Below are 11211 nucleotides of genomic sequence, written 5' to 3' on the forward strand. Positions count from 1 at the left end.
AATACAGTGAAGTAATGAGAACGACAGGAAAGATCAAAACATAGGCCCGAAGCCTGAGCGTCTGTGTTTGCCCCTTTCACCTCCCCAACGCCCATTGAAATGACAGAATAAATATGAAAACAAAAATAAATTCATAGTAGCAGTAGGGGATCAGAAAAGATGACATCAGCTGATCCTAAGGTGAGAAATTTCTGTTCTATATAAAGGCATCAGCTTGATGGCAAAACACAAGGAGGCTGAAAAAACTTATATCTTCATATAGGTAAAGGAGAAGATTATTGAAAAAACATTTTCTCAGCAGGGTAACACAAAGATCAGAGTCAGTGGGTGTTAGGAGAAGATTAGGCTGAGAGAACAAGCTATGACCTTGCCAGTCCCCATTTCAGGATAGCTAGGTGCAGCGTTGGCCCTAGGATAAATTATAAGCACAGTTCCCTCTATAAAGAAGGATATCTGCTGTGGGAACCCTTCAGAGGGTACAAGGGTCAAACAGAATCGGGCAGTACCCTGGATAATTTCTCGTCAAAGACAGGAAGGCCCACATCTCTCCACCCCTTAAAAATGAAGCTCTCTGACAACCTCAGTGAAAGCCTGACCAGTCCTTCTCCTTCTTTCTCTTCACCTACCAGAGCCAGGGTATAATCAGCTTCTGCATTTACAACCAAGGAACTAGGGATTTCCACTTATGCTGTGAAAAAAGGAAGGCATCCATGAGGGAGTGAAATACACTAAGACACTCTTCCCCTTCACCTGTCCATTACCAGCTAGTACACCTATTTACCCACACCTCCTAAAATGGTGTGTCTAAGTGAGGTCCTAGGACCACCTGCATAAAAATCACCTGAATGCTTGTTATGTACATGTTTGCTTTAACCATTATTCCCAACCATCTCCTGCTTATTATCCCTCTCCTCACAGATAATGGAGTAAAATAAACTTTTCCAAACTGTAGTCAAACCTTCAAAGATTAGCTATTTTAGTAGGAAGGCTAGGTTATACTATCAATTTGAGTTTAATCTTTCTGGCATTCTAGTAATTTCCAGCTTTAATCATTGTCTCAGGATTTTTTCTAGTAGTAATTTATTATTATAAAGGATATTTGGTTATCAATAAGTTTCCTTTTCCTGTTGATTTCTTATGGCAAATCACCCAAAAAGTAAGCATAGGTTCTAAACTTTTTTTAATAAAAATTTTGTTGTTTAGAATTCAATGCTTTCTTCTGAACTTTAGGAGGCAGTTGACCAAGATTTACTAATTATAAATATAAGTGTATGGGGGGAGGGGGGTTCACAGTGTGAGGGATATAAATGATGAACGTCTAAGAATTACCTTGTCTTGTACACCTGAAACTAATAAATTAAAAATAAAATCAAATAAATATAAGTGTATAGGCTTTAATAGATATGAATATAAAATTGTATTAACTCCAACTTTAAATGTTTTTCTTGATGTTTTTGAACTTTAAAGAAGACATCTTTTAGGAAGTTATATCTGTTAAGGAGAAACATCCAAAACAGAAATAAGGCAACAGGATGACTGCATGCCTTTCAATGTGACATTGGAACATCGTTTAAAAGACCCACCCAAGGATTTTTTTTTTATTAGTTTCAGATGTATAAAGCAATATACTAGTTAGACATTTATACCCCTCACAAAGTGATAACCCTCCCCCACAATTTGTTACCCCTCTGACAGTGTATATAGCTGTTACTATACCATTGACTATCTTCCCTATGCTGTATTCCACCTCCCGTGAATTTAATTATAGTTAGTTATAGTTGGCATTCAATATTATTCAACTTTAGCTTCAGTCCCAGGATTTTTTACATCTGTGAGGGAAATAAATTTTTGACTGATGTTCTATTTACTATTGATCAGGGCCCAGACTATGTGAAAATACATGTTAACTTATGGTTTTGTCCAGTGCAGATGCAAATGATTTTTATCCAGTAAAAAAGATCCTAAAAGTTATGGTTATATTGCCCTATTAGATACTAATCTGTTTTTCTCTAAGTTAAACATTTCAGAATGCCATCCCTAACCAACTCTATAAATCTCTGTTCCTCAGATGAACTTTGAATCAGTTTTTATGGTTCCCTCATTAATGGGTTAAGTACATCTTTGACGATATTCAATCTGTACTTGAGTGAGTCATGTTTTTAGCTTAAAAAGTTATGCGATGATGTCTCATTTTGGAAAAAATCCCCACAAATCCAAAATTTAGCAATTTTTACATTCTTTTTCCTCTTAAAGTTCAAGTAAAATTAAATTGGATACGTTTTATTCATGCATAGTTTTTATAACCAGAACAGAAGAGTAAATTGTTGCTTTTAAAAAAGCAATTTGGCCAAGAAACTCCTAGGAGATGTGGTAGGAGAGATGGACTTGGGTGGCTGGCACCTAGTATCTCTTCTCCTTAAGCAATATTTTCCCCAGGTCCTTGTCTGAGAGCTACTTCAGGCTCATCAAGCAGTTCTGAACTCCTTCGTCTGCAGGGTTGGCACAGACCTTCTGCCCCTTCTTGGTAATGAAGCTGGGGAGCAAGGGGGAGAAAGATTACACAGTGAGGGGGGTTCTGCAAATGGGGAGGGGGAGCCCCATTTTCTCGGTCCCTCTGATTCCCCGTTCAGCCCATCTTGTTCCTTCCTTTCTCTGCTGTAGGAGTGCAGGGTATCCCTTCGCTGAGACCCTCCCTCAATCTCTGAGACTCCCTTCGTGACTTCCGGGAGTTGCCTTAGGCAGACCATCTCATAGCTGATGCGCTATGGGAACCCAATGAGGACAGAAGCCTAACCCTTGACCTGGCAGGATCCAGAGGGTGGAATTTTTCTGGAAATCCATCCGTCAGGTCCCCTCTCCCAAGACATGGCTGGTGAGTGTGGCACTTACATGACACCAGGACGGGAGCACCTACTGGTTGTTTCAAAATAACTTTCCATGAATACGCATCGGATTTTTCGTGAGGTGTAGGAGAAGCAGCATTCAGCAGGACGGTGCATGCCTGCAGCGAGAGAAGGGCCATTTAAGGACTGAATCTCTTTTTGAAGAAAACTAGATCCTTCCCCCTTTACTCCAAAGTGCTGGGGAGGGTGAGAAGGCACAGGATTCAAAGGGGATATTTTCCTCCTCTACCAGCACTTGCTGGCATCTCCTTGCTTCACTCTCCCCGGGGTTGAGCTGTGTGTCTGAGGGCACCCAGGCAGGGCCACAACAGGTCCAAGACCATTTCTCCCAGAAAAGGAAGGGTTTAGCTGGCCTGGTGACTCAGGCAGTTGGAGCTCTGTGCTCCTAACTCCGAAGGCTGCCGGTTTGATTCCCACATGGGCCAGTGGGCTCTCAACCACAAGGTTGCCGGTTCGACTCCTCAAGTCCTGCAAGGGATAGTGGGCTGTGCCCCGTGCAACTAAGATTGAACATGGCACCTTGAGATGAGCCGCCGCTGAGCTCCCACTGAGCTTGCACTCCCAGATGGCTCAGTTGGTTGGAGCGTGTCTTCTCAACCACAAGGTTGCCAGTTCGATTCCTTGACTCCCACAAGGGATGGTGGGCTGTGCCCCCTGCAACTAAGATTGAACACGGCACCTTGAGCTGAGCTGCCACTGAGCTCCCGGATGGCTCAGTTGGTTGGAGTGCAGGCTCTCAACCACAAGGTTACCAGTTCGATTCCTCGACTCCCACAAGGGATGGTGGGCTGCGCCCCCTGCAACTAAAAACTGGCAACTGGACCTGGAGCTGCGCTGCGCACTCCACAAATAAGACTGAAAGGACAACAACTTGAAGCTGAATGGCACCCTCCACAACTAAGATTGAAAGGACAACAACTTGACTTGGAAGAAAGCCCTGGAAGTACACACTGTTCCCCAATAAAGTCCTTTTCCCCTTCCCCAATAAAATCTTAAAAAAAAAAAAAAGGAAGGGTTTGAGCACCCTTTTCCCCAGGTGAGCCGATTCCCAGGCCAGCCAGGTGGAATAGAGGTCATTTGTGGAGTAGGGACCTACGGCCCATTCTGATCTTCCTTGGAGTTGTTCACCGCCCTCAGGACACCCCCATTTCCCCACCCCCATTTCTCCATGCCCTGAAAACAAGGTGGATTGAAGCCACTGAACGGATCTATACCCACCGGCTGCTTTTAAATATTATATATGCCCTAACTAAACATTTACCTTGTTCCTGTATTGAGGGTTGCAGCCGATCTATCATCATTTTGAGTTCTGCTTGGGAGGAACAGACAGGGAAGGAAGAGAAATCAATGAGAGGTAGCATTGTCTCAGTATCTCTACCTGTCTCATTCCTGAGCCCCGTTCTCTGGTAAGGGAGCAACGATGCTGGAAATCTGGATGCCTGTCTAGTTTATAGACCCACCTCCAGACCCGTTTTCTCCATTAGAGCCCTGACATTTTTCAGGGAACTTTTGAAAATGTTTGAGACACGAAAACATTCTATTGACTTAAAGTACAAAAAGCAAACTGCAAACCATGAATAAATCAATAGCATCATCATACGATAGTCTATAATGCTTTCTGTACATTTCTGGAATCCACAGGGCTCTGGAAACAGAAAAAATTTTCATTAACTGATTTGGTGGCACAATGTCACCCAAAGTGAAGTGAGGCCATTGACAGTCTCTATCCTATTAGCATAAATATTTGTATGTGTTTGCTGCAGAAATGTGACTGTTTGTTTAAAGTATGCCCCCCAGACTCTGCCAGGAGTGTTAAGTAATGTGTTATCTCTTTAAAAGTATTTTTTATTTTTTTTGACTATGTAGTAAAATATCCATAATATAAAATTTATAATTTACAATTTTAACTGTTTTTTTTTTTTTTTTTGCCTTGGAGCTCTGACCTTGTACCCTATACACACAGTGATCTAGGCCTGCTAAATTAGTATAAATATTTGTATGTGTTTGTTGCAGAAATATTGTTGTTTGATTAAAGTATGCTTCCCAGACTCTGCCAGGAATGTTAAGTAATGTCCAGTTATGTGTCACCCTTTAAAAAATATTTTTAAAATTTTGTTAGGTAAATGAATGGAAAATAGACTTGGCAGGGGTTATGAAAGAGTTTAAACTTTAGTCATCAGATAAGATAAGGAGGAGTGTGATCAAAGTTATAAGAGCAAAATACATTGCTATTGAGTTCTGAGGAAGAACAAAAGATGTGTACTTTAGACTGAGCTGGTCAGATTTTAACCATTTTTAAATGTACAAACAGTTCAGTAACATTAAGGACATTCACATATTGCACAACCATCACCACAGTCAATCCCTGGAACTTTTTTCATCTTCCCAGACTGAAACTCTGTACCCATCAAGCAATAACTCCCCATTTCCTTTTACTTCAACCTCCAAGCTACCACCATTCTACTTTCTGTCTCTGAATTTGACTACTGTAAGTAAGTTATATTAGTGGAATCTTACAGCATTTGTATTTTTGTTACTGGCTTATCTCACTTAGGATGTCTTCAGTGTTCATCCATGTCGTAGTATGCGTCTGAATTTCTGTCTTTTTAAAGGCTGAATAGTATTCCATTGTATGCATATACTCTGTTTCAATCCATTCATTTGTCAATGGGCACTTGGGTTGCTTCTACCTTTTGGCTACTATGAATAATGTTGCTGTTAGCATGAGTGTACAGATATTTCTTCATGGACCTTCTTTCAGTTCTTTTGGGTATATATCCAGAAGTGGAATTGCTGGATCATATTGTATTACCTTTTTAAAACCTGAAAAATTCTGCATTCCAAAATACATCTAGCCCCAACGTTTGGGTAAGGATTGTGGACCAGCATTATGCTAATTAGGCAAATACAACTAAATTTCTAGCTCATTTCTTATATAGGTACATATGAATTATATTTAATGAGGCATGTACGTACACTTCAATATGCTTGGTATGATGTGTTTGGGGCTTGCAAAATAAACTCTTAAATGGTCTTGTCTTTCTATAACAGCTTCCTATTTGGTTCATATCCTAACTCCACCACTTATTAGTTGTGTGATCTTGAGCAAGTCATCTAAGGTTTCTATGCCTCCGTTTTCTCATTTGTACAATGAGAATAATAATAATAATAATAATCAAAACTATATAAATTGCTGATGGTCTATTTCAAATGTTGTTAGAAGGTCCAATGTTGTAATATCTATAAGACACTCAGAACAGTACCTGCTTGCACAGAGGCAGTATTAGATAAAGTATTAGATAATTGTTAAATAAATGAATAGAATGGTTAGGTGGACTTGGTGAGTCCCTTGCCCAGCTTGTCCCATTTCCTCTCCAAAATGGTCATTTTACACTAGATGATATATGATAGTTCTAATATCGTTGGGATTCTACACTTCTTTTACAAATTTACAATTTTACTACAATTCTTTTGAATCCAGTACATGGTAGTCCAATATCAGCTAAGAGAAGGTATCAAATATCTCTGGCCATGAAAAGGAAGAGAATTGTTTCCCCAAGTGAGACTAGTCATCTGTATACAGTTTTCCCCAGGGATCAAAGGCTGCAGAGAGAGAGAGGTCTATACCCTACTGCTGCTGCTTGTAAACAAGTACTAAATGCATATCCTTATCTGGACTGGGGAGTAGTTATAGGAGGACAAAGGTGTCCCTCCTCCGTGGATTTCAAGTTATCATGGACCTGGCCACCAGTGAGAAGGCTTACTGAACTCACCATGATCCAAGGATCCATGGACCTGGGCTCCATGGGCTGGGAATCCAAGGGCAGAAGCAAGGACGAGGAAGGAGAGGGAAGCTGCAGAGATCTTCATCTTCCAGGTGTTCAGGCAAAGCTGGCTGGAGGACTCCTGGGCTTCCTGGAACAGCAGCTCTGCTCTTGTATTTATAGGAAAAGAAGGATCAGGAAGTCACCGTGCAGAGGTCAGAATGCTATATAATCGACAACATGCTATTTCTAAAAAAGGGAACAAGGCTAGGAATGCAACAGGAAGTAGAGGGCAATGATGACTTGAGGCTTTCCCAACTGCCCAATGGATACAGGCAAAAGAAGGTCAAAATTTATGATAGAGACCTTAGCCAGACAGGAATCAGAAGACCCTGTGGGAGGAGCTCTCACATCCTATGTGGGTCACGAAATCCCTGCAGGAAGAATTCTGTGTTTATAACAGAGCTCTCTGGTGACAACAACCCTTCCCCTTAACTTTTTCTTCCTCTATGTCAAAGAACTACCTTCTTCTTGCTCTCTCTAAATAAACCTCAAGTCTGCATGTACCAGGTTGGAATCCTTTCTTTCCCTACGAAGAAATCTTTTGTGGAGGGGATTCCCAGTCAACTTTCTGTTTACAGTGGACAAAAGTAACTGTTTCGTTAAGGATCCTTTCCCTAGGAGATTCATGTAATCCTCTAATCAGAGTTTTTCCCTCAGGGGTTAACCACTTGAGGTTGCAAACATAGCCCATTATGAGAGGTGACCACTGGAGGGAATGCTCTGACATGTAAACCCTGTCATGTGATTCCTCGCATAGAATCTTTTTATTTATTTTTATTTGGGGAAGGGGAACAGGACTTTATTGGGGAATAGTGTATGCTTTCAGGACTTTTTCCAAATCAAGTTGTCCTTTCAGTCTTAGTTGTGGAGGGCGCAGCTCAGCTCCAGGTCCAGTTGCCAGTTGTTAGTTGCAGGGGGCACAGCCCTCCATACCTTGCGGGAGTTGAGGAATCAAACTGCCAATCTTGTGGTTGAGAGGATGTGCTCCAACCAACTGAGCCATCCGGGAGCTCAGTGGCAGCTCAGCTCAAGGTGCCGTGTTCAATCTTAGTTGCAGGGGGCGCTGCCCACCATCCCTTGTGGGAGTGGAGGGGTCGAACCGGCAACTTTGGGGTTGAGAGCCCAAGTTCCAACCAACTGAGTCGTCTGGCACTGGTCCATGTGGGAATTGAACCAGCAGCCTTCAGAGTTAGGAGCATGGAGCTCCAACTGCCAGAGCCACCGGGCCCGCCCCCTCCCATAGAATCTTGATCCGTGACTCCTCTCTTTGTTTCACACCCCACATCCAATTTATTCATAAACAATGTTGACTCTACTTTCAAAAATACGTCCAGAACCTTATTATTCCTCACCACCTCCAGTCTCTCCACTTGGTCCAAATCACCCTTGTCTCTCTCATTGCAATTCTTGCAAAAGCCTCTAACTTGACTCCTTGGCCTGTCCTTGCCTTTCTTCAGTTTATTTTCCACATTGCAGCCATAGTGACCCTGTTAAAAAAGAAATAAGATCAATTCAATCATCTTTGAAACCATCCAATGGCTTTTTAATCCCACTCAATGTAAAGCCCAATCCTCATAATAAATTAGAAGCTCCTGTGTGATCTGGTCCCTGTTTGCCCTCGGTTTTCCTGTCCTACTAGTCTTCCCCTTACTCATTCTGCTTCATTCAGGCAGATTGAATCAGAGATTTATGTTCCCTCTGCCTGGATCATTCTTCCCTCAAACATCTGTATTACCTTCTCCCAACTTCCTTCAGATATTTACTCAAATGATATCTTTTCAGTCAGTCTTTCTGGAACACTGCATCTAAAATTATAACTTCCCCCTACCCAAATTTCTTTGATTTTTTATTTTCCTCCTGAGCACTTAACAACTATCTAAAATACTACATATTTTACTTCTAAATCTTTCAGTGTCTGTCTCTTCTTCTGGAACATAAACTTCATGAGAGCAGGGAGTTTGGTATCTTCGTTTCCTGTTGTTTCCCTAGTGACTGGTATATAGTAGGGTCTTATCTTAGTCTAGGTTCCCCTGAAAGCAGAGCATGAGAATAATTGGGTGAGGCTAGGTAATTTGGGAAGTCTTCTCAGGAGCAGGAGTGAGGGACTAGACCAGTTGGGGGGATTAATGCTTGATTCTGCTGGGATTTTTTGAAGAGCCTTATAAATGCATCTCAGAATATTTTGCTCCAGAGGAAGAAACAGGAAGCATTTGTCTCTTGGCTTTCATCCTTGTGGCATTAAAAAAAAAAAAAGGCCACTTTGACAGTCCTCTCATCAAACAGTGGGGTCTATGTTCTCTCTCACTGAAATGGACAGGGCTTGTGACTATTGTTCGTTCAATCGATAGAATATGGCATGTGACCTCTGCGACCAGGTTGTGAAAAGCCATGGAGCTGCAAGATCACCGGTACCCTCACTCTGGGAGCGCTGAGCTGATGAGCTTGAGGCTGCCAGGCTATGAGGAAACCCCCGCCACATGCAGGTGTTCTGGTCGACAGTCCCAAGTGAGCACAGCCTTCAGATCCTCCCAGCCTACGTGCCAGACACGGGAGTGAGAAGCCTCTAGATCTGCTTTTGAATATAGCAACTGCCCTCCACATGTGGCTACTGAGCTTTTTAAAGGAGGCTAGTCTAAGTGGAGACGTTCTGAAAGTATAAATTACACACTGGATTTCAAAGATTTAGTGCCTCCCCCCATGAAACACATCTTAATAATTTTTATATTGATTACATATTAAAACAATAATGTTTTGGATGTATTATGTTAAAGAAAATATATTATCAAAATGAATTTCATCTGTTTCTTTCTGCCTTTCTAATATGGCTACTGGAAAGTTCAAAATTACATCTGTGACTTGCAATATGTTTCTATTGCACAGGACTGTTCTAGATGACTCCCCATCCACTGGAGTCACTCCTTGCTATCTGTGTCTTCCCAGGTGAGGCTCCAGGCATCTTTGAGCAGAGACAAGCCATCCCTGCTATGCCCTGTGTGAATTTCCGACCCATAGAATTTATGAATAGAATCACATAGTTGTCATTTTATACCATTAAGCTTTGGGTGGTTTGTCACTCAGCAGTAGATCATGGGAACAACCCTTCAAGGCCAACAATGGATCAGAGACATTAATTCACTCACACTTCTGGTTTGCTCATGCACGTGTGTTGTGTTCTTGCAGGTGTCCCACGCCTTAAGATCAGAGAAGCTGCAGGGCAGGAAGCTCGAGTTATGAAGTACAGGCTGAAGCAGGACACTCACCTGAAACTTATATAAATCTAAGAAAAGTGACGACTGAGCTATGGCTGAGGTAAGGGGTGTGGTCAGAAGGATATGAAGCAGTACACAACACAATCCACCTCCTGCTTCCCTCTGATACGTTTGTGCCTTTATTATGTCCAATCCATTACAAAGCCTCCTTCAAGATGGTTGTATTCCTTCTTTCAGGTTCAGTGGCACCTATGCTGTGTCCCCATATTAGTGCCTCTCCACCACCCCCATCCTTTCCAGGCATCCAGCAGAGCCTAAAGTTGCAGGGATAGGAACCACAGATAGCTCACTGAGAATCATGGAGAGAGAGGCCAATCCTACATCAACCCCTTGGTTTTCGTGTGTTTTAGCCATTAGGGGCATAGCGTCATTTATTGGCTTCTGGATCAGTACATACTCTGTATTCTGGAGAGGTCCCAACCCTAAAGTTTGTTGTTCCTGTAGCTAATTTTTTAACAGCCCCCCCCCCCCATTCTCTTGGTCTGGATGCTTCTGGGTGATTAAGTAGATGGTCCTATCAGTGGATCTCATATGCCCAACTGACTCCCATCATTTGCTATGAAATGGATCCCTTTGCCTGAGGCAATGTTGCGCAAATACCATACGGTCCGATCAGATATTCTATAAGTCCTTAGATGATTGGGCTGGCAAAGGCACTACTGGTAGAGAAAGAAAACTCATGTCTGGAGTGTCAATTCTGCTAAGGTTGGATTGTTTTCCCAGGCAGGGCGTGGCAGGAGTCCAAGACACTCAACATGTCAGGGCATGGCTGTATTTTCTCCTTGAGGGTAGGTGCCGCGTTCAGACTTGACATCTACCTCTGCTGCTGGAAGCTTAGGCATTCAGCAGTGGCGATAATTCAGTTGGCCTCGATTAGAGAGAGCCCACGCTGTTGGGCCCATGCGTAGCCTCCATCCTTGCTGCTCTGTCCATGGGCTCATTGCACTTAGCACTGCTGGAGCTGAGCGGAGAGGCTGGCTGACATCCACAGACAGGACAAGTCATTCTATCCATATGCTCACTGACTTTCTCCTTGGCCGTGAATGCTCTCCATTGCCTTCCAAGCCCCTTTAGTCATGAGTACTTGCCCAGTACTTCCCTGTTGCACACGCGTGAGTATTGAGCGGCACCCCATCTGTCAGCATCAGAGAAGGTCGGATACAGGAAAAGAGGGGTGTGCATGATGGCCAAGGTGAGGTGCTGTCAGATTCT

At 42.7% G+C, this 11211-nt stretch overlaps 1 protein-coding gene across 2 annotated transcripts; it reads right to left on the reverse strand.

The window, feature by feature from the left end:
* Nucleotides 1-1069: 1069 nt before the first annotated feature.
* On the reverse strand, nucleotides 1070-6865 carry LOC308489168 (C-C motif chemokine 23-like). Of its 2 annotated transcripts, XM_081029956.1 has the most exons (5): nucleotides 6677-6865; nucleotides 4165-4212; nucleotides 3423-3563; nucleotides 2890-3001; nucleotides 1076-2533 (listed from the first exon to the last, which is right to left on the reverse strand). In XM_081029956.1, exons 1-5 carry the CDS (start codon nucleotides 6771-6773, stop codon nucleotides 2452-2454), a joined length of 480 nt encoding a protein of 159 aa, XP_080886082.1. In that variant the 5' UTR covers nucleotides 6774-6865; the 3' UTR covers nucleotides 1076-2451. The 2 variants fall into 2 exon arrangements, with proteins under 2 accessions (XP_080886083.1, XP_080886082.1); XM_081029957.1 differs by lacking the exon at nucleotides 3423-3563 and having other exon boundaries at nucleotides 1070-2533; nucleotides 6677-6862.
* Between the last annotated feature and the right edge of the window lie 4346 nt (nucleotides 6866-11211).

This window comes from Rhinolophus hipposideros (genome assembly GCF_964194185.1).
Source record: "Rhinolophus hipposideros genome assembly, chromosome: 20".
NCBI lineage: Eukaryota > Metazoa > Chordata > Mammalia > Chiroptera > Rhinolophidae > Rhinolophus > Rhinolophus hipposideros.